The sequence below is a fragment of the Brachyistius frenatus genome, unplaced genomic scaffold (assembly GCF_029030835.1).
Source record: "Brachyistius frenatus isolate BFR_SWC_R1_liver_20210118 unplaced genomic scaffold, ASM2903083v1 Contig_6, whole genome shotgun sequence".
Taxonomy (NCBI): domain Eukaryota; kingdom Metazoa; phylum Chordata; class Actinopteri; family Embiotocidae; genus Brachyistius; species Brachyistius frenatus.
In genome coordinates, this window is record NW_027210605.1 from 6850425 (window position 1) to 6878389 (window position 27965).

The 27965-nt window shown below is 40.7% G+C and overlaps 3 protein-coding genes across 4 annotated transcripts; 2 read left to right on the top strand and 1 right to left on the bottom strand.

Annotated features, from left to right (window-relative positions):
- Positions 1–87: 87 nt before the first annotated feature.
- Positions 88–7450, bottom strand: troap (trophinin associated protein). Its single transcript, XM_069689150.1, has 14 exons — positions 7329–7450; positions 6794–6901; positions 5905–6142; positions 5337–5814; positions 4808–4920; positions 4600–4651; positions 3264–3409; positions 3080–3128; positions 2896–2978; positions 2723–2806; positions 1765–1875; positions 1324–1654; positions 1041–1243; positions 88–815 (listed from the first exon to the last, which is right to left on the bottom strand). Exons 2-14 carry the CDS (start codon positions 6853–6855, stop codon positions 741–743), a joined length of 2025 nt encoding a protein of 674 aa, XP_069545251.1. The 5' UTR covers positions 6856–6901; positions 7329–7450; the 3' UTR covers positions 88–740.
- Positions 7451–8728: 1278 nt separating this feature from the next.
- On the top strand, positions 8729–17725 carry LOC138615344 (differentially expressed in FDCP 6 homolog). Of its 2 annotated transcripts, XM_069688895.1 has the most exons (12): positions 8729–8953; positions 10707–10847; positions 10953–11138; positions 12093–12320; positions 12534–12680; positions 13861–13923; positions 14044–14152; positions 14244–14542; positions 14642–14808; positions 15103–15301; positions 16327–16417; positions 16899–17725. In XM_069688895.1, exons 1-12 carry the CDS (start codon positions 8858–8860, stop codon positions 17093–17095), a joined length of 1923 nt encoding a protein of 640 aa, XP_069544996.1. In that variant the 5' UTR covers positions 8729–8857; the 3' UTR covers positions 17096–17725. The 2 variants fall into 2 exon arrangements, with proteins under 2 accessions (XP_069544996.1, XP_069544997.1); XM_069688896.1 differs by lacking the exon at positions 13861–13923 and having other exon boundaries at positions 8730–8953.
- Positions 17726–21247: 3522 nt separating this feature from the next.
- ppardb (peroxisome proliferator-activated receptor delta b) lies at positions 21248–27679 on the top strand. The gene is made up of 8 exons (XM_069688897.1): positions 21248–21612; positions 23807–24231; positions 24358–24509; positions 24607–24745; positions 25048–25250; positions 25606–25812; positions 25906–26149; positions 26706–27679. Exons 2-8 carry the CDS (start codon positions 23868–23870, stop codon positions 26951–26953), a joined length of 1557 nt encoding a protein of 518 aa, XP_069544998.1. The 5' UTR covers positions 21248–21612; positions 23807–23867; the 3' UTR covers positions 26954–27679.
- The last annotated feature ends 286 nt before the right edge of the window (positions 27680–27965 follow it).

The window sequence follows — 27965 nt, forward strand, 5'->3', positions numbered from 1 at the left end:
TTAAATACCTTTACTGTCATACCTGAAACGTCACAACTTGAATGCTTTCCATGTGATTAGATTTCTTTTGAAGGAACGGTTTGTTACACAACATGAGCTCTTTCTGGTCTTAGGGAACTTGTTTGCCATTTAATAGCCCAGAAGAAGTCCATCATTAGGACAAAACAAAAACAAGCATAACGTATGTAAAATATCATAATATTGTTTATCCCTACCTGTGTTAAACACAATTATATTTCAAAATCCACAGCCTCAGTTTGTAACTTGTGCTTTCTGCAATAAAATTCCTGTTTTGACTTTTCGAAAAATTTATTTTCAGAAGGCACAAACAAAGCACAGTTGTTTAAAACAAGTGACCGGACATTTATGTGTTAAATTGGAAGAGTGCCACAGCTAAAGATCCTGAGAGAAAAATCCTTCATTGGCCAACAGTAACATGTATACATTTATTATAAACACTGTACATGGCAGACAGAGTAACAACCTTCTAATTCAAATGTTTACTATAAATACTGAACTTTTCCATTATATTTCCAACTTTGGACTAAACTTTGTTTCTAATCTACATTATTGACAACGTGACACGAGTGTCCGCAGTGTTAAAATGATGCACCATTTACATAAAACCTTTATTTTTTTTTGAGGAAGCATCTTGTGAATCGACAGTGTCAGACCAACATTTTCTCATCAGTACACTGGGGTTTGTTTTTCACAGAAAAAAAACATACTCGTAGTGCAAATCATTTCTCTTCCAGTGGAGAGCAGTGCAGAGAAGACAGACCAGACGAGAGGTCAAAGCCAATTGGAACAAATTTCTGGAAATCAAAATGAAGATAAATATTTGTATTAGGGTGAGTATGTGTACAGAGAAAATATAAGTTTATGTGCTGATGTTTTAAAGTTCCCTGCACAGGAATTTTACATAAGACTAAAACACAAGACTTTTTCTGTTGATCAGAAAAGAGTCACATTAAATCCAAAATGATTTAATGTTGACAAAACAGGAAAAGATTTCACCACCATCAGCGTTGTGTACTCACAGTGGACTCTTCGAAGTGCAAGATGGAGGCCAGCGGGTTTCCACAGCGAGGCCGTGGGGGCAGAAACCCGGGAGGAGCTGGGACACACACTGACATGTAGGTGGACACCTCCTCGTCCAGACGCAGCTCCTCCAGTGGAGGAAGACGCTTACACAGCATCGCCACCGCAGGACTCAGAGAACGCGTGTTCTGAACAATGAGGTCTGCAACGGAGAGAAATACACTTTTAAAAATATGACAATCACTATTACTTATTACGGGAAGTGTCAGAGGTCAGTGTTACCTCTGTGCAGATGCTGAACAGAAGAGTTGATCTGGCGGGACGGTTCTGATTCAGTTGGTCCTTCATCATGAGCTGGCAGCACCTTCCTCTGTGCTGATGAAGCTGGACCATCCTGATGCTGCTGCTCTGAGCTCCCCTGCTTCTTGAAATGTTGAGCTCTGAACAGCTTTTTGCCAGTTGAGAAAAAAATGACAGACTCTCTGTGCGGTGCTTGCAAGAATATCTGTTCTCCCATTGACTTCAGCTCTTCCTCTTCATCGTCATCATCATCATCATCGTCGTCGTTGGTCCGGCTCGTCTCTTCTACCTTTTCTTCACAGTGAGGTTTAGTCTAGAGAAACAAAATGACATCGTGACTTTAAAGAGCATTTGAAATTAATAAGAAGAACTTAATTCAATGTGAACCTCTGTTTTTCTTTTTTGTTGGATTTCACTTCTTACAGCTGCGGTCTGAACAGGGAGCTGCTCTGCTTGTGTCTCCGTATCTTTGTCTGTCCCATTCAAGTTCTGCTCATCCTCTTGATCATCAAACAATCTCTGGACCACTTCCTGCTAACAAACAACAAAGTCATATGAACTGTAATTCAGAGAGCAGTGTGTTTATTTCTGGTAAAAACATACATATGCTTTTAGACTTGTGCTTTTTGTTCTGGAGTGCATTTTGCTGTTGTTATTCTATATTAAATCATGCCTGTATTTGTACAAACTCTATTATTTTGTCTCTACAAAGTCAAATTATTTTAGAACTTCTAAGAAGGCATTACGTTTTGACAGGCTGATTATATGCAGTTGAGAAATCCAAGGTTTGCAGACCAAGACATTGTGCCTGTGCATCACAATAAAAGCTCCTAAATCAAACACATCCTTTGGCCTGTTGTCATTCTAGTCTGCTACAGCTACTGATTGGAATTTGTCACACACAAAAAAAAAAACTGGATAAATTTATATCCATTTTGCCTTGTGGATATTTTTAAAGATAATTTTACTTCTGTTAGATTAATTAGTTATTCTCCTCTGTCTTGTTTGGCTTGTTATCTCTTTGTTTTGTTCCGTCCCCCTCCCGAATCCCACAAGAGTCTTCGGACACTTGACATGCTGTCATTGTAATTAAGAATTGGTCAAAAATCAAATAAATAATAAGTATATGTTTTTACCTCCTCCCACCGGGAGTCGGTTAAACACTGCAGCAAAACCTTAACATTACCACCAAATAAGATATGCTGCTTTTAAATGTTTCTGGTTATAATGCCCCTCTTTAAAACTTTGTGTAATTAAAGACTCTCAAAAAACTGTTTTTTTTCTTTTCATACAACACAATATTTCTGCAAGGCATTTTGCATCACATTTTTGTGAAAGCTCTTACACACTTGATAAAAATGACATGATTTTCGTCTCTCACCTCCTGGTGTGGCTGAAGGCTGCTTTTGCAGCTCTTGAGTCCGGGAGTTAAGTACGGTGACTGTTGTGTTGACAGATGCCATTTCTGAAAACAGCAGCATCATGAGATAAAGGCGATGACTGTACAATGTGCCACATGGACAGAGTGTGAACATACAGTACATGTATACTGACCATAGAAGACATGGGCTTATGTCTGGTGTCGCGGACTCTCTGTGGAGTCCATGTCTTCAGCGGAGTCTCTTTGAGAGCTACTACTGAGGAGAATAAAAGCCGCGTCTCATCAGGATAAAAGAACAAACAGATAAGGATGCATTACGTTTTATAAGATAACGAGAACGATGATACTGCATCTGACCTGCTGGTGCGCCTGCAGCCTGATTTTTTCTGACCGGCACTCTCAGAACCTAAAGGAAGCAACGCAGTAAACAAAACTGTTATTGTGTTTCAAAAGCGGCGTAATAGTCTGGAAAAAAAAAAAAAAAAAGGGCTAAAATTATAACAAGAAGGAGGAGGAGGAAAAACATTTAATGTGCTCATACTGTGTAGATTGAAGTGCCTCTGCCTGTTGGACAAACTGAGTTTCGAGGTGTGGCACCGACAACTCCTTCAGCTTTCACCCCCTCGTTCTGGAGGATAGTTTGCAGTGCAGCAGGGTCCGGGGAGAACTGCACCGACTTCACTGATCCTGTGAAAGGGACACATTCAACTGACATGAACAGGGCAGAATCAATTTACACTGCATCATTTATTATCCAACTTCAAAGTAAAATTGAAAACTATTCACTAAAACAAATTGACTCTTTTCAGAATCATGTAATTGTAAATGATCATTTTGGGGTTTTAACTGGCGATTCCACTAAATAAGACATTTGGAAACGACTGTAGACCGTGTTGAAGCAAAAATGATTCAAGAAATAATTCTATGTTTTGGGGAAACAATTTTGATCGATTGCTCTCATGTCTATGCAGACACGTGTGCATGTACAAAAACCTACGAGCAAGTGGACTGAAAGGATGGTGTGATAGGGGAGAGTGTCTGACCAATTGTGGTGGTCCGCCCGTGCCAAAAATGCCAGGGCCAATTTATTGTCTCAGTCCAGCCCTGAATAAATGTAAAGTGACAGCTGGCACTCAGTTAACCTGGATTAAAGACACGTTTCAGAAATGAGGAAACAGGGATAGATTCAGAAAACTGTCTCTGTCCAAAGGTGACCACATCAGCCTGCCAGCATCTCTAAAGCTCATTGATTCATGTGTTGTATCTTGTTTGTTTAATCAAAAACCAAAGAATAAAAAAACATATGGTTTTACAGGCCAGAAAGTCACCAGAGAAAACTCTGGAAAGTTTCAGCATCCTGCCAAAAGATAGTCTGGCACAGAAGTACCATAATGTATAAATTGAGGTTTCCATTCCTCGTTGGATAATTAGGAAGCTCGAGGTGCCAAAAATACTGTGAAAGTGCCAAAACGCTCAGTTCACAGAGAAATGTACACAGCTCCTATTTGCCAGCTCATACTTCTGCAACTTTTCCTGCAACAATCTAAAACAGTTTTCATTGTGAATCTTTGGTCTGAAGTGGGGCTTAAAGACACAGACACAAACAGGCCATTCTTGGTGGAGCTCAGAGAATCTTAAGAGAGAAGATTGAAAAATATAGAGATGGTTTTTGGTACTTAAAACCACAAAAATATCTTATGGATATCTAAACTGCAGAAAAAACACAGGAAAAATTTAAAATATGGGACCTTTCCATGTAACAAGACATCAAGCTTCACAATTAGACTCCCACATAATGATTATGAAACTACTTCTACTGGGATCACATATTGCATATACTGTAAAAGGACACATTATGTTCTCAGTCTCATGCTGACCAGCAGTGGGTCCAGCCTTTTGTTGACTCTTCATGACAGACACTCGCTGGGGCTGCAAACACATTAAAAAAATGTATAACATTAAAATTGTTATCCATGAAAGACACCAGTCAGGTAAAAATAAACATCAAAAACCAACTTCGGCCTATCAGTAAGTGTAGAGATTAAAAAAAGGCACAGTCAAAAGAGGCACTATTAAAAAACTCACCAGATAGTTGTATGCTTTGGACTGTCGAGTTGCAGATGCCAGACCTGAGACAATCACTCCCTCGTTCTGGAGGATACTGAGCAAAGCCTTGTGGTCGGCCTGGAACTTCTCCCCTTTGTCGGAAACATATTAGAAATCAACCCAAGAAACACTGTGGACTTCTACTCACAAGGACAAATACAGTACCCGAGTCATGTAGTCAACAAAGTCATAGCAAGGAAAATAAACCAGGCAGTCAAGAATCTGTTCCAACTATTTAAATAATAATAAGCTACGACTGTCGTAGAGCTCATCCATCTTCAATGATTGTAAGAGTGTCAAGATTAGACAAAGTCAAGCTACTACAGCTTAAAAAAAAAAAAAAAAAAAAAAAAAGGCTAAGCAGACAAACACATTTTAATTACTGTGTGCTCAATTTACCACTTATTATAAACAAATGGATGCAGAGGTATCAAATTTAATCTGCAAGGTGCGATTGATTGTGAGCAAAATATAAATGGAGGTGTACAAATCAACCACACACACATACCAGTCAAACCTTTTATAGGATTACCCTGCGTGGTCAGGTTCGTGGTCTGGGAACCATGGGATATCTTGGAAGGATCTTTGAGACTGAGCGGGTTTTTGTTATCCAAACAGACCTCTGCACTAAGAGCAGTATTGTGATGCTTCAAGCTGATGGATGACAGAGGATTGGACAAAGGTGCTGAAGTCTTAAATGTGCTGGATGTCCCAGACTGTCCTGACAGGTTCGATGCTTTTTCTTTTGTCTTTCCATGAGACTTCCCCAAACTTTTGCTCGAGTCCCCACCGATGTTTGAAACCGCTGGATGTTTAGAGGGCTTTCCATTGCATACGTTGTTTTCAGGTTGGATAGCCCGAGTGCCAGTTCTCGATTGGGCAATGGTTAGTGGCTGTTGATTTTCTGTGACCGCTCGTGTGCTTTTCGGCTGAGACAGGTTGAAAGGTACAGGTCGAGTGCAAGGCTTTTTCTTCCTAGCTTTTCCCTACAGAAAAATGACAAAGTATTAGGGACAAAAGAATAATCAAATTAAATAAAAACATTTAAATATGCAGGATGTGAAGGCAGCACTTACAGCCAGAGGTTTCTCCTCCCACTTGCAGTGGGACTGACTGAAGTCGCAGGGCGTCTGAAGACGAAGGGACTTTATTGGCACTGGAAGTCTGCTTACGCCTGGTCGTACAGTTGCTTTCCTACCAATTTCTAAGCTTCCTGGATGTTTGTTCTCACTGTCTTTGCTGGAAGTGTGGGGTGCAGGCTGGAGTTTGGAGGGCTTTTTGTCCACGTGCTTTTTATTTTGTTCATTCTTCATTCTGTGAGGAGAAAACCGATCAGTTGCGAGATAATAAATGCAAACATAGGTGAGTATTCTTTTTTTTTATACAAGTGCTGATATGATACCTGAGATTTAGTAAGAATACTGAGAATTCACTTGTTAAACTTGAGATGTTGTCTAAACAATATAAGCCATATAAAAACTCTCTTTGTTCAGAGCATATTGTACATCGCTCTATACTACACACTTGTGGTCAAACTACAAAAAAAAGCTTACACAGACTTTATGCAACTTGCAATTATGTCATAAGAGTATTACTTTAGAGATCTAGATGGTGTAATAAAAGTCATATATTTGTGGCAACAGGAGTCAACACTTCACAGCCTGTGCAAAGACATCTCTTGTCTAAATGCATTTGTCAGCTTAAGGACTCTGAAAATGAAAGTATCTTGGTTAAATCACACGTACAACTTAGTACAACACGATACCTATCTCAGCTGTAGAGACTCTGGTACAGCTGTCTTTTAGTGGGATACTAATATTATATCTTTTTTTTTATTCTATGTGATGTTTTTGTCTTTTATCTGAACACAGAGTCTGTGAAAACGCTTTGAATTTAACAAATACAAGGAGAAAATAAAGAAAAGAAAAGTGTCTTGTGCTTTATAAAAAATAAAAAATACCTTACCTCAGACAGTCACTGCGGATTTTGTTCCGACTTTGCTGACCCAGGACTGGAGAGGAATCCATGCTGATGACCAGAGGAGGAAAAGAGTGGTGAAGACCTGATGAACAACTGCAGGAGCAAGAGATGACAAAAACAAATGAGTTGAGCAGTTGAGCACGAAACGCTATTCAGGCCTGTAACATAGTAGATGGACACAGTGCGTAAAGCATTGAAACAAACAAACAAACAAACGCATCAGAATTTAACGACTGCTGCAAAGTTAAAGACAACTTTAAACCTCCCTGCAGCCAAACACCAGCATCAACTCAACGTAAATAATAATAATAATAAAAAGGAATAACCAGGTACAAAGCAATTCAATTCATTTGTCTTATGATAAGAGCATATACTTGATTGTAACTGAACATTCAGCACGGCATAAACCAACAGGTCGACTACCAGACATCAGCAAGAAAAGTTCGCCTTGAGCCGAGCAGACGGGGCTGAGTTTAAAGTAGCACATGCTACGAACCATAATGTGGTATACTTTACTAACTTTCAAATAACAAAAGTGCCTCTGTTGCTTCCTTCTGGGCATCCAGTGAAGTATTTCTGATGCAAATAATTCCAAATGTTTTGGTTTCACGGACGCTTTGTTGTGATTTAAAGCTCCCCGGACCGGTCCTTTCACACTGCTATGCTGTCAACTTCCTGGACCTGCAATCGTTTGTAAAAAAGCGCGGTTCCTTATTGGCCGCGATAAGAAGTTGTGTCAACCAATGACTGCCTCTCCTTTGGTCATGACAATGTCGTCGACCAATGAGCGACGGATTTTCATAAACAGCTCCATGGTAACGACGCGAAAGTTGTTTAACCACGTGACTTTTTTTTCTTTTTTTTGCCGCGCACCCCCCTCCTTTATATACAGTCTATGCCTCCTAACCAAGTAGAGAAATAACTTTATTGTTTCCCCCTCCTTTATATACAGTCTATGCCTCCTAACCAAGTACAGAAATAACTTTATTGTTTCAATAGATAGATAGATAGATAGATAGATAGATAGATAGATAGATAGATAGATAGATAGATAGATAGATAGATAGATAGATAGATAGATAGATAGATAGATAGATAGATAGATAGATAGATAGATAGATAGATAGATAGATAGATAGATAGATAGATAGATAGATAGATAGATCCGGTCAAAGGGCTTTATTGTAAAAAATACTGTGGTTCTATTGTATTTGGTATCTCAGACCTCTAAACTTATGTTGCCCAGCCACAAGATTAAAATGCTGATTTCACCTTCATACAATTGTAAAAATGATTCAGTAAAACTACCATAATATAATGACATAAAACTGAATCAGATTTATTGGCCAACTGTATCAACAAGGAATTTGATTCCAGCAGTTTGTTACTCTGACATACAGACAGAATAAAGACATGTACATATTAAATACAGAAAGTATACAATATACAAGCAATATACAGATTATATAAAAATGCACAGAGTAAAACATACAATACACATAAAGTGCAGGTGTTTGTGACATGCAAACAACAGTAATGAGCAGCGCATATGGAAATTAGATAGTGATATATGACAATCTTCTTTTTACAATACTTGTGGAAGTGACGCACTGTGTAGTAGCTAGGCCTATCTAAAGAAATAACATGGCATAGCAGATGTACTGGTGGGACTGTGATAATAAATGTAATCATAATTAAAATAATTAAGAAGGGAGATTCGGAGCACTAAAATAGTAAGTGCCGAGGATTTCTGTTTGTAATCGAGTATTTTTATATCGTGTTTTCTTTTCTACTTCTACTTTACAAGGATCTGAATATTTCTACAGTGGAAAGGAGGATCGGAACATGAAGTAAACAATCACGCCCTCCCTCCCTTCAGTGACCGTGGACATCCAGCAGGGGTCGCTGCCAGCAGAATGGAAGTGTCTGACAGCAGCAACGCGGCGTCGGTGTCTGCCGCCTGCCTGTCACCCAGGGGCCCCGTGTCAACAGCAGAGGGAAGAAGAAGAGACGTAGAGGAGGAAACCAGCAAACAGCGCTGCTGCAGACATGGACCTGCGGTCTGAGCTGCTCAAGTCCATCTGGTACGGTTTCACAGCCCTGGATCTGGAGAAGAGCGGGAAGGTGTCCAAGTCTCAGCTCAAGGTGAGTGGGTGGGTGGGGTGGGGGTCTTCTACCTGGTAGATGGGACCAGAGCAAACGTTTATGTGTATGAGGATTGGCTCACTTTGTACTGTGCTCCCTCATTTCCTACCTTAGGTCATGAACTTATCACGCTGGCTCACTGCGAAGAAAGATGAAAATATTAGAAATTCTCGGCAAACTTTGTCACAAATTCTTTGTTATTTACTCACTTTTAACTTTCCCTCCGTGCTTCAGGAAATAAGGGTGTAGCTACACACGATCTCATATTACTTATCATCATCATCAATATTTCCTGTGTGAATCTCTTTCTTTTCTATCACACACTGTCCAACAAGGAAGAAATGTGTTCCTTATGTTTTGAGTAAAAATGCTTTCTGTGCTAAAAGAGGGCACAATATGCACCTCTGTCTGCCAGGAGCACGAGAGTAACAGTTTGCTCTCAGTCTGTATATGAATGGATGCCCTCATCTCCAAGCTGTGCTCACTCTGGGCCTCGAGCTTGTAGTGCAAAGGGTCCTCTGGCACTGGACCGGCCCAGAGACCAGCCTGCTGAATGGAGTGTGTTCACAACTTGAGCCCATGCACATCAAAAGGACATTGTTACAGTGAAAGCAGGGACAAAGTGGAAACATGTTGGAGACAGTTGTCTGTTGCTTCAGGGCTTCAACGAATCCACTGTATTTCTGTTGATGTCACTGTTATGTCACTCGGTCTTGGTGCTTACTCAAGAACTCCATTTCCAGCCACCTCCACGTTCCTGATGGGCTGCGTGGTGTTGCCGGATCAGGGCGAGTCAGCCTCATGACTAGGCTTATCCCCCTCATGCGTGCAGCCTGTGTACAGGCACCATGTTCTTTAGATAGGCAAACAGTTTGCATGCTGTTGCCTCAAAACTGACAGATGTTGTAGAGCACTGGAGGCTGGAGACAGGATGTGGTTATGGCTCAACGTACAGCGAGACCGGTTGTCTGATAACATGCATCAGATATCTCAAGATGTTGCACGGTCTCATCTGAAGAAATAAAATAAGCAGGAAAAGTATTAAAGAAAACTCCTTCTGACACATTAGTAGTAATAGTACTCCGAAAACTTAAAAAAAAAAAATGATTTCACAGTTTTTTTTCCTTTCATCAATTATATTTTTATTACATTACATTTTTTTTTTTTTTTTTATCAATTTATTCACATTTCAATAGCATGTCTTTCTAAACTTTTGAGGATAAGTCTTACAGTTTTGACTGATTCCCTCTCCCTTAGAGACGCATTAACTGGTAGAAAAGGCGCTATAAATGTGAAAGTTGATCAATGGATTGCCTTTCACTTTGACCAAAACAAAATTCTTTGGAAGTTTGCAGCTGTAAAGTTTTGCCAAGTCATTATTTCCTTGAAAACCTACATTTTCTCGCTGACTCTTTTTCAAGTAGTCATACTAATGTAATGTATGTGCAAAGACAATTAATATTTTTAGAAACAAACACTGCAGCAGAAATTCAAAACCTCTGTTCTCTAGAGGTCTAGATTGGAGTTATGTTTTCACAGTTTTGGTCTTGATTCTCTGAGAAGCAGCAAAAGAGTTTTATACATTAAACAAACTCAACCGTCCTCATCATTGTCAGCATGTAATTTAGATTTGGCAGTAGTCATGCCAATAAAGCTTTTTGTGGATTTAGCTCTGCATCTTGCTGCTCCAGTGTTTTAACCTCTTTTTAAATATTAAAATTGTATTATCTGTCCTTCACATTGTGATTTTCAGGTGTTGTCTCACAACCTGTGCACAGTCTTGTGTATCCCACATGACCCAGTTGCTTTGGAGGAGCATTTCAGGGATGACGATGATGGTCCAGTTTCCAGTCAGGGTTATATGCCTTACCTCAACAAATATATCCTGGATAAGGTGATGACAACACATATACACTCATTTTGTTTTAGCATATTGTAAGTGTAATGTAGTCAAGGACTCTGTCAAGACTTTTTAATCCCTGCATTTCTGTTGTTGTAGGTTGTGGAGGACTCCTTTAACAAGGAACACGTAGACGAGCTCTGTTGGACTCTGACGGCAAAGAAAAACTATCAGCCAGACAGAAGCAGCAGCACGCTTCTGCCAGAGAAAGATGCTTTTCGACTGTGGTGCCTTTTTAATTTTCTCTCTGAAGACAAGTACCCTTTGGTTATGGTTCCTGACGAGGTGGGTTCAACCCGAATAATGTTTGATTCACTCGTAACAATGCCCATTACCAAACAGGTACTTTGAAAATATGGAATAACTTTACCTGGAATAGGGTGTATGTTTTGAAACATGAGTGGTGTGAAAAAGCACATTATATTGACCTAAATAAAAACAATCTTTAAGTCATATGATCGTGTGTGTGCGTGATGACGGACACTTTCCTCTAAATTTAGCCACACAGATATTTCAAATTATTGTGTTTTGTTATACAGTATAATTCTGTAACTGTAATCTGTAATCTTTGGCCTAAAAATGGAGCTGGATCTTGTACAACCACAAAGTACTCCGGCTGAAACCTTGTTTCTTGCCATCATGGAACACGTTGCTCTTTTCATGCTGCAGTGTGGGCTTGTTTCTCACTTGCAAACCCTCATTTTGGTTTCCTGTTGAGTACTGTGTCACAGCAGCTGCCAAGAGAAAGCCTCACATTTCAGGGGCAGAGCAGTTTCTATCATGCCGAGTTTAAGAAAACCTTATATAGTTTTATTTTGGTATGTCTGTTCACACTGTAACCACTTTAAAAACAATCTGTTGGTTAATGAATACTACAGTGTTGTAAACAGTGTTACCATAGTGGGTTTGATTATGAAACAACATAATTTAAGCAACTTTTATTTGAAAGACAGTGTTGGCAGATGTGATTTTAAGGTTGTGTTCTAAGAGGAAAACCTAAAAAACTACATAATAAAATGCACAATAAAGTCTGAATATTGTGAATGTTGTGCATTGAAGCAAAAACTATTCTTCAGTCAAAAAAAAAATCCAAGTTAAATTTAGTTAAAAATACTCTAAAAAGTTCCCAAAAAGGCATTTGAAGTCAATTAATAGCTTAAGTCACAGCATACTTGAGTAAAATGCAGGAAACACAGACGGTTCAAATGAATAATCAGTTCACACTCTTTTCCTCTGCAGGTGGAGTACCTCCTCAAGAAGATATGTATGGCCATGAGCATTGAGTTCAACTGTGTTGAATTAGAGGACTTCTTCTCCCAGGACTCAGTGCGGCAGAGCGGCATTACTGTTTGGATTTTTCTGGAGATGATGAACTCTGGAAAGATAAGCAGAGGAATTGATAAGAGCATTATCAGCATGGCGATAGAGGAAGCGTACAGGGAGATTGTTGGTGATGTCCTCAAAGAGGTAGGACACTCGCCTGCCAACAGAAAGCTGCATTCTGGCTCCTGATATACTCCGCTTTGTGTCAGTGACAGTATGTGTGTGTGTGTGTGTGTGTGTGTGTGTGTGTGTGTGTGTGTGTGTGTGTGTGTGTGTGTGTGTGTGTGTGTGTGTGTGTGTGTGTGTGTGTGTGTGTGTGTGTGTGTGTGTGTGGTGTGTATGTTTGGCTGCATACAGGGTTATATGTGGAAAAAAGGCCAGCTGAGGAGAAACTGGAAGGAGCGCTGGTTCACCTTGAGGCCCAGTAACTTGTCCTACTACACCACGGAGGACCGCAAGGACTGTCAAGGAAACATTGCTCTGGATGGGAACTGCTGTGTGGAGGTAAGCAGCTGGATCGTCTTTCGAAGGTCTTTTCGCTTGAAGGAACTTCGTGCTCTTAATAACAAATTCTTTGCAGGTTACCTGTGACTTATTTGCTTTCTTTTGCCGAGTCAAAACATCTTTCTTTATACCAGCGGTACTCAACCTAGGGTGGGGACTCCCCCAGGGTGCCGCAAGATGATGATGAAAGGGTCACAGAATGGATAACAAATATTTTTTTCCTTATGGCTTCATTTCTTTTTCTTTCTTTTTTTTTGTGAATTACTAGAAGATATTACACCTACATGGCTAAAAACAGACGTTATTGTCATGGTTCAGCAGGGCTGCACATGTTATCTCTCTTCTTATTTCAAAGCAACACCCTCCTAAATGTTGTTATGATGTACACTGGATCCTTCACTTGACAATAGAAAACCTGTAACACCCTCCCAAGTAATCAATCACAATTCAGTTGGTACAATTTCTTCAGACATTAATGTCATGTTGATGGAAGGAAAAAAGATGATTTAAATCTAAACCCTAGCCAAAGTCAGTCTTTTTTAACAACGAGCTCTCACTCTTTCTTCTGATACATTTCATTTTTTGCACATTTGACTGTTTATAGTTGTTCTGCAGTCTTTTAAGATGCAGAATATGTTAAGGCGAGAGCTGCTATAAAATAACGACAAATGGCGTGACACTACACACAGTCACCCTCTCTCTGAAAATATTTAAACTCTCCAAAAAAGACAAACCCACCCCCATTTCTAATCATCACCTCTCCCCCAGTGATTTTCGCTGATTCCCCGAGAATATGTTGCTTCATATTTGGGTATCATAACCTAAAATATAGGGAACTATCAAGATTACCAAAAGCACAATAGTCTCAGTCTGAAAGTGGCCTAAATTGTTTCACATTTACAACCAGATTTCCTCACAAATCTCACAGAGCTCAAGTAAACTGGACCGATTAGTCTGCCAGCCTCACTTACTCATTAATGACCCGTTCTGAATGTGAAGCCTGTACCAGTAGCCTGTGGTGGCTCTTTATGTGAACACAGACTCAATTAGTATCAATCAACGCAACACAGTGTAACATCGAGTCTTGTCTGATGTCTGGTCAGGTTCAGCACTGCACACTACACCTTGTGTTTCTCCTGAAGGAAACAAGCAATCATTCTAAAATCATGCTTTATTATAGGAAGTAGACGATGATCAAATATTGTTTGGTCGTTCAAAATGGATCAAAAACCTCCTTTTCCCTGTGAGTTCACTGTTTATTTTTTCCTCCTCATCACTGCATATTTAAGTAAAGGTCACAAATAAGAAAGAGAAAAACAAATGCAGCTGATTTTGATATAATTTGTGTTCTCTGTTTGAACAGGTGCTGCCAGACCGAGATGGGAAGAGGTGCATGTTTTGTCTTAAAACTCTCTCCAAGACATATGAAATGAGTGCCTCGGACAACAAACAGAGACAGGAGTGGACTACAGGTCAGAGGAGACCCACATTAGCTGATGCTGATCACTGATGAGTCATGAGTCAACCTTAATTCAAAGACATTACACATCATTTCCTTCACAGCCATCCAAACAGCTATCCGGCTGCATGTGGAGGGCAAAAAGTCCCTCCACAAAGATCTGAAGATGAAGCGACGGGAACAGCGGGAGCAGCGGGAGAAAAGACAGCAGGCCAAGGAGGAGGAACTGCAGAGGCTGCTGGCCTTGCAGGAGGAACGGGAGCATAAGCTGGCAGAGCTGGAGCTCCTGAAGGAGGCGCAGAAGCAGGCTCAGGCCCTCTTGGAGCAGGACGAGCAGAGGAGGCGCCAGCAGCACGAACAGCTGCAGCGCACTCTGGAGGTGCAGCTTCGTGAGGCTGAGGAGGTTAGTGTGGAAGGTTACAAAGAAAAAAAAAATTCAATTTAAAAGAGCAGAAAGATGCGTGTGTTCATCCCCTGTGCTGCTTTTTGTGGGGTTTTTTAGGCCCGGGTCAGTATGCAGGCAGAGATGGCTTTGAAAGAAGAGGAAGCAGAGAGGCAGAGGAAGAGGATTCAGGAGCTGGAGGAGATGCAGAAGCGTTTGGAGGAGGCGCTGCAGCAAGAGATTAAAGCCAGGCGGGATGAGGAGGCCTTCCGCTACGCTCAGGCAGGGTAAATGTGGTACATGCAGACATCCAGATGTGCAACATCACAGAACACTTAGCTGTGAGCAGGGGGATGATTTTGTGTGCAGACAGAACTGCTGAAATTAGTTCATGTTGCGTTATGTTCTTGAGGAAGTTGAGCTGAACAGAGGAAGTTGATAAGCGCTGCCTTCACTAGATGGATGTGTGCCTGTGCTCTCTCACCTAACTCAAGTTCCAATTTTCTGATGGATTGATTACAGCAAACACCTCGCTGGAGGCCCCATGTGTCTGATGTTTGTGTTATCTCTGTTGTGCTCAGGTTACTGGCCGAGGAAGAGGAGAAAATGAAGGCCCTGATGTCCCTGCAGGAAGAACAGGAGGAGTACATCCTGAAGACACAGAGGGAGAAGCAGGAGCTGAAACAAGAAATGGAGGCAAAATCTCGATCCCTGGATGAGGCGCAGAGGCAGCTGGAGGAGGTCCGCGCCAACCGGCACCGGGTTGACCAGGATGTAGTGGTGGGTAGAAAAAACACAGACAATTTGTTGATAGGACCATACAGCTGAAACAAAATGTTATAGTGAAGCTTATTCCACAATCAGATACATATGTCAGAACTACAGACCAACATGGAAGAGAGAGAGACTTTATTAAGATGATGTAGTCTCAAATGCCAAACATTACATAAAGCTCTCTTTAGGTAGAAATTTAGGCCTCTTGCTATTTTCGGTTTATTTTACATTATGTGAAAAAAAAAAAAAAATCACTATATGTTGGCATTGATGAGACCAGAGAGAGATGCTGGGCTGTCAGCAGGTCCGCTCCAGCCAGTCATTTTTTGAATTTCTTTTATCATTCAAGTTGCCGATTATTTTTCTGTTTTTCGGGCTCCCCTTAAAACTCATGTTCGGGCTCTCCTGTAATTCAAATGCTGATTCACATGTAGTTGCTGCAAGATGCATCCTACAACACCAACTTTCATGAAACAACACAGTCAGTTATGGTCATTTGAAAGCAGAACAAGTTATAAACAAGTTCAAAATAACAGTCTGACTTGTTCTCTTGTGCCCAAACTCCTTTTTTTTTTTTTTGTCTAGGGCTGCTCTGTCCTTTTAAGTGTTTAATGTGGTTAATTTGATGAATTTTATACTTTTTATCACAAGTACTAAGTGAGATAATCTGGCCAAAAGAGAGCCAGTACTGCACATCCCTCTATTATAACTGTATGCTTCTTTCTTTGATGTCACACAGATTTATATTGTCAGTACGAAAAGTTGTATTATTTCTAATATATGCACAAATTAATTGTCAGTGGTTGTAATGCTAATAGTAGTTCATTTCTTTGTTTCCGTGTCGCAAAAACTAAAATCACCAAAAAAGGCAGCAATTTTAAAATATTCAAACAATTGTGTTGATGTTTCGGGTTGGTTTTTTTCTGCAGAGGCTTTTTGTCCTTAATAATTCATCAGAGTGTTTATTTCTAAGTCGTTTTTCTAAGTAGTTGGTGCTCGTAGCATTTTAACGAGTTGCTCTTGTTTAACAGGCCGCTCAGAGGAAACTTCGCCAGGCGAGCACCAATGTCAAACACTGGAACGTCCAGATGAACAGACTGATGCGACCAATCGGACCAGGCGGTATGTTGTCCTGTCTGCATGACCAGATGGTGCATTATGAGACATGATAAACGTGTAATTGGCTCCATTTTTAAGTTTAATTCAGGGTTTCCTGCCGACAAAGGTGGTATGAGCTGTTTCACCAGGTCGTAAAACTTAATACTATGTTTCAGAGACGATGTAAGGGCAGGTGTCTACAAATAATGGCTCTTACTGTTGTATTCCTGTTCATCAACATATGAATGATCGCCACAGAAACGATTGAGGGTCACTTAGTGTGAAAGAGAGAAGTAAAGACAACTGTGCAACACTTTTTCTAGAATGTTCCACAGATTTTTCTCACTCGGGAGAAAAAATAGATGGTAATAGTATTTCATACCTGATATACTTGCTGAAATGTAATTCTTTATTTAATAACTGGCAAATTTCTTCCTTTCTAAAGGTGCTATATTACAGACCTAAATCTGATTCAGTTTTACTGCTTTGTTTTTCATGTTCGTAGAGAAGAGACCATCGTTGGGAAGCTCTTTCTCCTCCTTCCAGATCCCGACACAGAGGGACCCGGCGCTGCGCCTCAGAGGGAGATCAGGGTCGGAGGATCAGGATGAGGAGAGCAAAGAAAATGTTGAGAACAGAGCTGGGTGTGATTTAGAGAAACGTCACTCCCACGCCTCTAACGGAGACATGGACATCCCCTGAAAACATCGAGAGGCGACCTGCCGTCTCCAGTCATTCTATGAGCTTTTCTGATGGGAAGGATAAGAGATAACTATCTAATGTGTGAAAGCAGTGGGACATCCACGCCTAAAACTGAATTTTACAGTACTACCACTTCTATTAAATGTTGAATTTACTGACCTCTTAGTCACAGACAGCAACAGTTAAAAACATTTCAATGAGATTTGCTGTATTCACTGCTCAACAAATGCTTTGACTGCAACCTGCGTGAGCCTGCTCTGAACATGAACGATACCTCAGTGTCGACAACATGAGCTGTAAGAAAGAGCCTGAAACTACAAGGTTAGCTGAGCTATTTAAAGAGGAAAACCTACAAACATAAAGGAAGCTCATTTGTTTAGCCCTGTAATGTAGAAAGACACCGGTGTTTGATTTTTATAAATATGTAGGTTTTTGGATTGTGGGAGATGGCTTGACTTTTTGATGTTGAAAGTTGGTTCAGTGTTAGAGTTTACCACAATTTCACTCCTGATTAACAGGAAAGAGACAGAGAGAGGGCGAGAGAGAGAGTAAAAAAAAAGCCTCATAGAACTTCCTGTTTCTGATGTCAGTTAACATTATTGTAAATAAAAGAGTGAATTGATGCCGTAACCAGATTTCTTCCCATTTCTTTACCGTGTGGAATTATGTGCAATGTCCAACTCAAATAAAAACTGTGAGTTTTACTTTCATAAGAATCTAAATTAACTGATACATGAGACAACGAATAGCTGAAATAACATTCTGCTAACTAAGTAAACCAGTTATAAAACAGACATAAAATACCACACAATGGAAGAAGTAGACAGGCACACTGCTGAATTTGCAAACTGCACATCCGGTTTGGTTTGAATTTGAGTCTACATTATTTGTGACACTAAAATGTGTCATCACTGACTAATTTGACGCCTCTCGCCGATGAAACCTTCAGCTCATTTGAGCGAACAGAGACATCCTCTGACAGATCGCACAAACTGCATGCTGGGTGGATTGTTTTTTGTCATCCACACCTATTTTTAAAGTCCACATACAGTTTTATAGTTTCATCTATCTATCTTTTTGATCTATTTTTAATTTTAAAATCTTTCATATTGATGGGGAAAAAAAGATTTGTCTCTTCCTCTTGTTTGCATTGTGGCTCTGCAAAGTCTCTGGTCAAGCAGGCTCCGAAAAGTTTCTTTTGTTTTCTCTCTTATTTGCAAGTGATTCCTTTTTGTTTTACTTTCCGCATCTAATTGACGAGTCCCCTGTGTCCTTATCTTGTGACCTACGACCAACTCTATATTACCATACTAAAGCAGATACAAAGGGAATGGGGGTGACTGTCAACTGTTTGTCACACTGTATAAAAGCTGCCCTACGGAGGAGTGACGTGGAGCAATGCTGGACACCTCTCTTTGAGGGTGCATGTATTTATTCCTTCTCTCAAGAATAAATGTCCGATGTGTTTGATTTTGAACCAAGCCTCCAAGTAATTTTTCAAACACATATTAAGCTATTTTCAGAACATTTTAGGTTTACAGTAACAATTAGGCTACATACCATAAATTATGAATAAATAATAAAATATATAATATTAATGTATGTATTAAAAGACTATTTATAGAAAGGACAGAGTGATATTTATTTTCTGTACACATGACACATGCACATAATTTTTGACTTAACAGAAAGGCAGCAGCTGTTAGCAAAAGGATGTACAAGAAAAAAAAAATCAACAACACAACCCTCTGTAGTTTTAAACTTTCTTTCTTCTTAGTTGGGGTAGTTATATTTTTGATATAGCAGCACTAAATCCATGTGATTATGAATGCAGGGATGAGGCTGTATTAACCTGTTGGTGGAGCTGAGGGGACAAATGAGCTGCTGGATCCCTCAGTACAGTGTATAAATGGCACCTGGTTAGATTAAACAGAATTGAATTTGTAAATATGCACTTTGAAAAAAATACAAGTTTTAAAGTTTTTCTTTAAAGTAAAGAGTTTGGCAAAGTATCTCTTCAATATAGGACCTCAAGATCAGGTAATGAAGCCAAACCATACTTGTTGCTCAAAGGACCTACCTGTGATTTAATGTTGCAGAATTTCCAAATCTCATTAATTAATCTGGTTAGTGGTGTACGAAGTATTCAGATCCTAAACTTATGTCATGGTTTTGGTTTGTGTGCCTATTTTAGGTCTAGTTTGTTGCCTGTACCACTCCCTGTGACTCCCACCTCACCTGCTTCCAGTTCCCCAATCAGCCCCAGCTGCTGTCACTTGACAACCACTCAGGCAGCATACAGATCTCCCTGCAGTCTCTCCCAGTTGCAGCATTGAAAAGTTTTGGACTAAACTTGTTCCTTGAGTTTGGACTCTTCGTTTCCACGTGGCCTGGACTTTGTTTGTACCATTTATTTGTAAGTAAAGTTATTTTATTAGCCTAAAATCCTCACGTCTAAGTCGTTTGGTTCCTTCCTTCTGCTCAATCGTGAAGCGCTAATACAGCAGTGTAAATACTCCATTACCAGTAAAAGTATTCAAGTATTGGCACCAAAATACACTTAAAAGTATTTAGTAAATATATTTTTATCCCTCTGACTGACATTATATGACATTATTAGATTATTAATACTGATGCTTCAGTTACAATAACTCACCTCTGGCAAAATCCATCACAGTACAATAACACTGTTGACTGTGTTTCTTGGTTTCTTGCTTGTATATTATATGTATATTATATATATAGATATATACTGTACCGTATGTATATATATATATATATATATGTTGACTGTGTTTATTGGTTTGTTGTATATAATATATATAGATATTTAATGTACTGTATATATACTGTATGTACTGTGCATTTTATATTTTATATTTATATTTTTTATTTTATTGCTTTTCTATTATATTATTCTATTCTATTATTATTTTATTCTATTGTTTCTATTATTGCTCCTGTATGTATGCTGTTGTGGCGAAAAAATTTCCCCTCGGGGATTAATAAAGTATATACCTACCTACCTACCTACCATGTTACTGTTTTAGCTGCAGCAGGTGGAGCTTGTTTGAACTACTTTGTTATTTACAGTGACAACAGATAAATGCAAGGAGTCTTCAGATGAGGGAGAGGAAAAAAGAAAAAAACTGAGTTCTGATACACAAATCTGTTTTCAGTTTTTAGACTTTTTATTTAATCTCACATTTTTGGTGAGATATTGGATTTTTGGACAATTAATGAAATGAAACCATGTGAGAAATTTAGAGAGAAAATCCCTTGTTGGTTGAGCAGTGAACATCTCAGACATCGGCAATGTGACCCCAACTACATTCTGCTGTTTGTAAGATCAAAGAAGAAGATCAAAAGGTTGAAAACACCAGTTTGATTATCACCAATGTGTCTTAAAATGATCAATTTGTCTTAAATCTGAAAAGTAACTGAAGCAGTTAAAAAAAATTGCAGTGCGGTAGATAGTCCAATATTTTCCTCTGAAATTAAGTGGAAGTATGATGTGCATCAAAAATACTGAGTGAACCTCAAAATTGTCCTCAAGGAAATGTACTTTTTGTGGTTACTGTGGTTTCCAACGGTTACAACTGATGCCCGAAGCAGCAACAAAAAGATAAATATTACGCTTTAGTTTTCATCAAAGGCTCTTTGATTGATATTGCAAACTTAAAAAAGATTTTAACATTTGAATGCACAGTTAGCCAGGTCTCTGGGGCTCCGTGGCAATACAATTTTGGTTTTGAAAGCATGCAATCCAATTTAATCTATCTATATATACCAAGCTAGTTAATTGTTTTTATAGTCCAAGTTTTAAAAATCCTAATTTTTTTTAAATTTTTCTCTTGTGGATTTAAACTACGTTGCTGTCTGTTTATTCCTGCAGCTCCGATCAGTGCCACACAATGCTGTCCTGTGTGAGTGCAGAGCCAGACAGAGTAAATGTCCATGTTTCAGACTGCATAAACAACAACTTTTTTTTTTGAACACAGACCTTGACTCCTCAGTCGGAAAGCTGTTTCCAGGATCCAGTCGGATGTGTGCGGCGTGGGGGGGGGGGGGGGGCGCTGTGTCCTGGCATGTGACGAGGAGGGAGAGGAGGAGGAGGAGGGAGGAGAGGAGGAGGAGGAGGAGTGAAGTAAAGCAAAGCCAGAGACTCGGGGAAGGATTACCAACTAACTACGCTTATTTGCATGTGATATTTACGCCGACAAAGGTGTCCACATTTTTGCTGTTCTTTTTGTCCTCTGCTCAGCGATTTGTGGGACACACAAACACACACACGCACACACGCACACACACACGCGCGCAGGCGCGATCAGTCGTAAGTTTATGTTAGTTAGCGGTCTGACGTTAGCACCGAGCTAACTCCTGCTGGGGACTTCAAACAACTTGTCAGCTGCGGATCGGTCCCGGGCGGGACTCGGGACGTGTTTGTCCTGACCCGGTGGGCATCGCGGACATCTCGTGAAGCGGCGGCGGCGGCGGCGGCACTACTACTGCGAGAGGTAAGCTAACGTGGCGACTAACGTTATTTAAAGGCGACACGGGAATGTGGGTCAGCCGCGCTAACGGCTAGCTACTAGTCAGTAGCCAAGGTTAGGAGCTAACGAGCTAAGTTGGCTAACAGCCGACACTCGTCGAGGGCCGAGCGGCTGAAAGCTGCTCCCTTCAAATGTGGTTTTCACCGACAGTGGGTGGAGGGGGAAAAAAGTTTGACGGTGGCCATGTCTATAAGTTGGTCGTGTTTTCGTTTGTGAAACGCCTGGATCCAGTTACAGTCCTGTCAGTGACTCACGGATCACTGATGTTCGCAGATATTTCCGAGAACCAGTGTGACAGGTTGTTCTGCCGGACGACAAGTCGAAACACTCCTCGTGTCTGCTCTTTTTTATCCCTTCAGACGATATGAGAACAACCTTTAGACATCGTCCCGCCTTGGGACACCATGATGTACACGCACACATACACACACACACTCTCTCACACACACACACACACACTCACACTCTCTCTCACACACACACACACACATTTATAATAAATTGCCGAAGTGGATGTTTGTCAAGGCACAAATACATGCATACATGGACGGATTAATCCACTAGGGGGCCAGGAGTGGAAATGTAACCCCCCCCCCCCTCTCTCTCTCTCTCTCAAAGCCCCCCTCCCTCCTCCTCCTCCACCCACGATCAACACCGCTCAGTGTGTACATAGTGCATCCACCCTGTACCCTTAAAGCACCCACCCAGTGCACGGAGCTCCCTGCCATGGACCCGAGGCAAACAATAATACAGATGTCTCCCAGCTCCAATAGAGACGTAGTTTACTGCTTTAAAATAGCAGAGATCAGGCAGAAAGGCTGTACACTGGTTGGGTTAGAAATCTCCCCGTTTCCTCTGCACAGCTGGGGTTGTTTTGGAAATAACAATAGAAATAATAAAAGTTTTGTCCCATAGATCAAAGTTAGGTTTCAAGTTGATGCTTTTGTAACTCTGTTAAATGAATACAGAGGAAGGCCAGGATGTGGGCCCTTAATGTTCATAGAAATCAAGCCCTCTTTTGTGTGTAGACCTGTGCTTTTTCTTTGATATCCCTGTAAAATGTACTATCATGAGCTATATTAAGATCCAGGTTTAAAGGAGCTGTCACTATAATCCCTGACTGCAATAATTTTGCATAATCGTTGGAGTCGTTTCTATTAAACTGTATAAAAACAGCCAGAAGAAACTAACGGTTTAATTTTCTCTCGAGGTGCTTAACTTCTAATATTTGACCATTTGCATTTCAAAGAGCATTTATTTACATTGACGTCATGGATTTAGCTGCAGCACCAAACACCGCAGCCAATAAATGTCTCATCATCTTTACAATATGTATGTGCATTATTAAACTATGATTAGGCTTTTACAATAAAAGAGGCATAAAATTCTAAAACGGAATAATGACAAATCATTAATCACAACTATTTGTATTACAATTCATTGTCAGCAAAAATTTTGCCATCTTAATGGCCCTAGTCTAGTGGTGAAGTTGCAGATTGTAATAAACTGAATACCCCTCGCCTCACCCTCCCTTTCCAAGTGTGTAGGAGCATCTATGGTGGCCGCAAAACTTATAAAAGGTTTGGTTTGTCCCTTCTGGGCTACTGTAGAAACATTGTGGCTCCCTATTCGGATATTAGGGGCTCACACTCGGGTCACCAAAAAGATAACGATTCTTAGTTTCAGTCAATTTTAGACTAACGAGAACATGATTATAAAAATGATGTTCCATTCCTAAATCCTGCCCACTGAACCTTTTAAATGACACATCCCGTCTCACACCCCTCAAGGCTCTTGATGGCATGAGGCCCACACTTTTACCCACGTTCCACTTGGTTCGTATTCAGGCATGACCACACAATATGTTGGGCCTGTTAACATCAACAACATTCCCTGGCTGTTCAAACAAATCCTGTAGTAACTGACTGACTGAAGAGCACTAAAACAAACACACTGTTAAACATTTCTAAAAACACTTATTTCAGTTAGAACTGACTTACTACACCGTATGCTAAAAAAAAAACCCACACCTAATGGATTTTTTTTTTTTTTTTATCAGTGTGCTCGTGTGGAAAATTGCCATTTAGAGAACCATTTAGGCTCTGCTGCATGTCATAACAAGCTGTGATCTTTCAAGTAAATGTTTCTGTTTTTAAAGAGTGGCGCTATGATGGCTACGTGACAGGAGATGAGCCGCTGAGTCAGCTTCAACAGGAACCATGGAAGGGTTTCAGCAAGCTGCGACGGAGCAGCACGAGAGGGTCAATGGTTACTGTAAGCCCAAGTCCCCCCAAGACACGGCTGATGTCAGGTGGACACCCCCCAGGGGAGAGTCTGGAGGCTCAGACAGTTGTGAGGGGACAAGTGTGTCGGACCTGCAAGAGTTAAAGGCCAGGGAAAGTGAGGACGAGGAGGACAAGGAGGAGGAGGAGGAGGAGGAGAAGGAGGAGGAGGAGAAGAAGAAGGTAGCGCCTGCTTCTAAAGGCCTGAAAGGGGACCAGAAGAAAAGACAGAAGGAGGGTCAAGATCAGGAGGAGAACAATGACAGCAAGATAAACAGCAATGCATCATCCAGCTACACAGGTACAACTTCTATTTCAAAATCCCACACTGTACCATGACATGTCCAGATTGACATTCATGAGCATTAATAGTCTTTTTTTTAATAAAAAAAATATATATATACACCTTCTTTTTTTTCCCCCCCAGACCTGTCCCATACCTCGTCACCCTCGCTATCAGAACAGCTGCGTCTTGGCCGAGAGGACAGTACTGGGGCTGGGATCAGTGTGGAGTGTAAGGTGTGCGGGGACAAGGCCTCTGGCTTCCATTACGGCGTACATGCCTGCGAAGGTTGTAAGGTAACACAGTTTGTGTATCACAGCAAAACATCTTGATAAGATCAGAAAAGTCAATGATCAGTTTTGTGCTGAAGCAGTCACTGCATTTCTTTCTCAGGGCTTTTTCCGGCGGACCGTGCGGATGAAACTGGAATATGAGCGCTGCGAGCGTTCCTGCAAGATTCAGAAGAAGAATCGTAATAAGTGCCAATATTGTCGCTTCCAGAAGTGCCTGTCTTTGGGAATGTCGCATGATGGTGAGATGGAAAATGTTTTCAGAAATTAGGTCATCTTATTCAAAATATGAAGTTGAACTATTTTTACAAAACCAAGACTTTATTGAAAAAGTTTAGAGTTTTAACAAATCTGCTCTTTCATTTGAAATCTTTTCTAAACTTCTTTCAAACCTTTTTACATCATTTGTTGTCTGTGAAATGAGAAAAACTCCTTTTGTAAAGCAGGCATGGTTTGTTGCATCGTTTATGCTCTGACTTGTAACTTGGCGATTTGTTCTAGGAATATCCTATCAAAATATGTGTGTGTGTGTGTGTTTGCTCAGCGATCCGATACGGACGTATGCCTGAGGCGGAGAGGAAGAAGCTGGTGGCAGGCTTGCTTGCAGAGGAACTGAACCTCAGCAAACCAGGTGGCTCAGACCTGAAGACCTTGGCCAAACAAGTCAACACAGCCTACCTGAAGAACCTCAGCATGACCAAGAAGAGGGCCCGCAGCATCTTGATGGGAAAAACCAGCAGCACTTCAGTATGTTCCAGTCTTGGAAGTCGTCTGACCTCCGACATTAAGTACAGGAAACTCTGTAATGGCAAAATATTTCTCTTTTCATCCCTTTAATACACAATCATCTGAGGGTTCACTTTTAATATGTTGCTTCATCTGTTGTTAGGGGCATTTGCCTCTGACCTCTCGGAACCTTAATAGTTATTAAAAATGCACGTTTTGAAATTAAAGTGTAATATATTGTGTATGTTAGTATAGTGTTTTGTGCAAACTTTCAATATTCTACCTTTTATAAATGTCACACCAAGTATATTGTCGCTCAAAGTTTTTACAGCGACAGATGGATATTCAGGAGAATCTGTTTTGGTCCTCCTTCTAGCCATTTGTGATCTACGACGTGGACACACTCTGGAAAGCAGAAAGTGGTCTGGTGTGGAGCCAGTTAGTTCCAGGTGCACCCCTGACCAAGGAGATCGGGGTTCATGTGTTCTACCGCTGCCAGTGCACTACAGTGGAGACGGTGCGAGAGCTCACCGAGTTTGCCAAGAGCATTCCAGGGTTTGTGGACCTCTTCCTTAATGACCAGGTGAGTCGCTGTCTCCTCAGTTTGCCGCGAGATGATTTGTATGTGGCCGTCGAGGAAAGAGCTTGTGGACGACTGTCTGTGCACTTTCCGCAGGTGACTTTACTGAAGTATGGTGTGCACGAGGCCATTTTTGCCATGCTGCCGTCTCTCATGAACAAAGATGGACTGTTGGTGGCCAATGGCAAAGGCTTTGTGACGAGGGAGTTCCTGCGCAGCCTGAGGAAGCCCTTCAGTGAGATCATGGAGCCCAAGTTTGAGTTTGCTGTCAAGTTCAATGCTCTGGAGCTGGATGACAGTGACCTGGCTCTGTTTGTTGCTGCCATTATTCTCTGTGGAGGTGAGACTTGAGGGTTTTTCTGGTAAAGTGTGAATGACTGATTTATGTTCAATGTGTCTGCGTCTTGAAAAGCCTTTGAAGACATTAAATAGATTTTCCTCAAAAAAGGAGGCTCTTTGTCTCATAATGAGCAAGTATTGATTTTAATTGACACATGCAGGTTAATCAATGTGTAACTTTTAAATCAATAATACTGCCACTTAATTCAGTTCAATTTTATTTATAGAGCTCACTATATTAGGCTGGGTCTAGATTAAAATAATACAAGTTTACATATCTTCAGGAATTATTAATGTATGATGCTAGTAAGGACTAAATATTTGTGATGTAATTCAAGTCCGTGTAATCCCGACTGATTTTTCATACCTGCCAGTGTGTGTATGTGCAAGGAGTGAATAAAAAGTTCAGAGTCTGCTCTTACTGTGCGTAAACGAAGCGCAGCACTGTGCACAGAGCAGGAGGAGGTTGTAAAATGGTCTTAAAAGTCCTGCTTGTTTGCTCAGTGTATATCATGGCTCATCATCAATTGTCTCTGGGCGCCTTCTTGTTCTCCCAGATCGTCCCGGGCTAATGAACGTGAAGCAGGTGGAGCAGAGTCAGGACAGCATCCTCCAGGCCCTGGACCTCCACCTCCAAGCAAACCACTCTGACTCACTCTACCTCTTCCCCAAGCTGCTCCAGAAGATGGCCGACCTCCGTCAGCTGGTTACAGAGAACGCTCTGCTCGTCCAAAAGATCAAAAAGACTGAGTCGGAGACCTCGCTCCACCCACTACTACAGGAGATATACAAAGACATGTATTAGTATTCTCCAGCACAGACTGCTTTTAGCAATACTGTTACAGACTGAAGTTACATTCATAATAACACACTGCATTCAGTTCAAGCACTGTTCCACGTATGGGCATGAATTTTAACGTACAGATGAGGCAAATTCACCTGGTAGGGCTAACACAATCAGCAAAGTCTTCACAAAGTCAGCATTACCCGCAGCACAGCAACGTCTGTATGTGTGTGTGTGCGCGCGCATGTGATGAGCATCTGGAATCATTTGCTGCAAGTCCTGGTTTCCCACGACGGTCGCCTAACAGGAAGACTGATATGTTTTCTCACCGAAGCTGCTCCTGTTTCATCCTAATAGCAAAGCTGACCTCAGAGCAGCGTCTCCAGAGAGCTTCTCCTTGCTCACCTCGGCTCTGTGTTTTGCTGTAAAGAGAAAGCATTTCACGTTCTTACACCAGTGGCATAGTTTAAATAGAAAGAAAATATCTGGGTTGTTTTTTTTTAATCTTGAAAAAGTGATTGTAATTGTTTTCAGACTTTTAGTGAAGCTGAAAATGCACAAATTGGTGTTTGTTTACATCATCATCATCATCATCATCATCAGCAGCAGCATCAACAACAATGGCCACCACTTTGCCGTTTGGTTTAAAGAACACAAACTGGGCTGGCACCAGCAGTGTAGAGCGCTCTTAATGCAACTGTGTGCAATACCATTTCCATTTATCAATAAATGTGAGATCCAAGTTGATTTAGGTTTTGTCTTAAAGCCATCTATCCGAGCGGTAACTATTGGACTGTGCTGCAGAGTTTATATCTAACACTATGAACACGTGACCCATTGAAGTACAAGGGACAGCATGTTTATTCTTAAATTTTCCTTTCTTGCTTTTGACATGAAAAATACAACAAAATTGCCATTTTAAGGTTTTTGTTAGTTTATTCTTTGAAATTATTTCACTAATTATTTGTAATCGTTGATCATATTTGTAAGGGCAAAACATGAATTATCATCTTGTTTCATGTATTATTAAGCA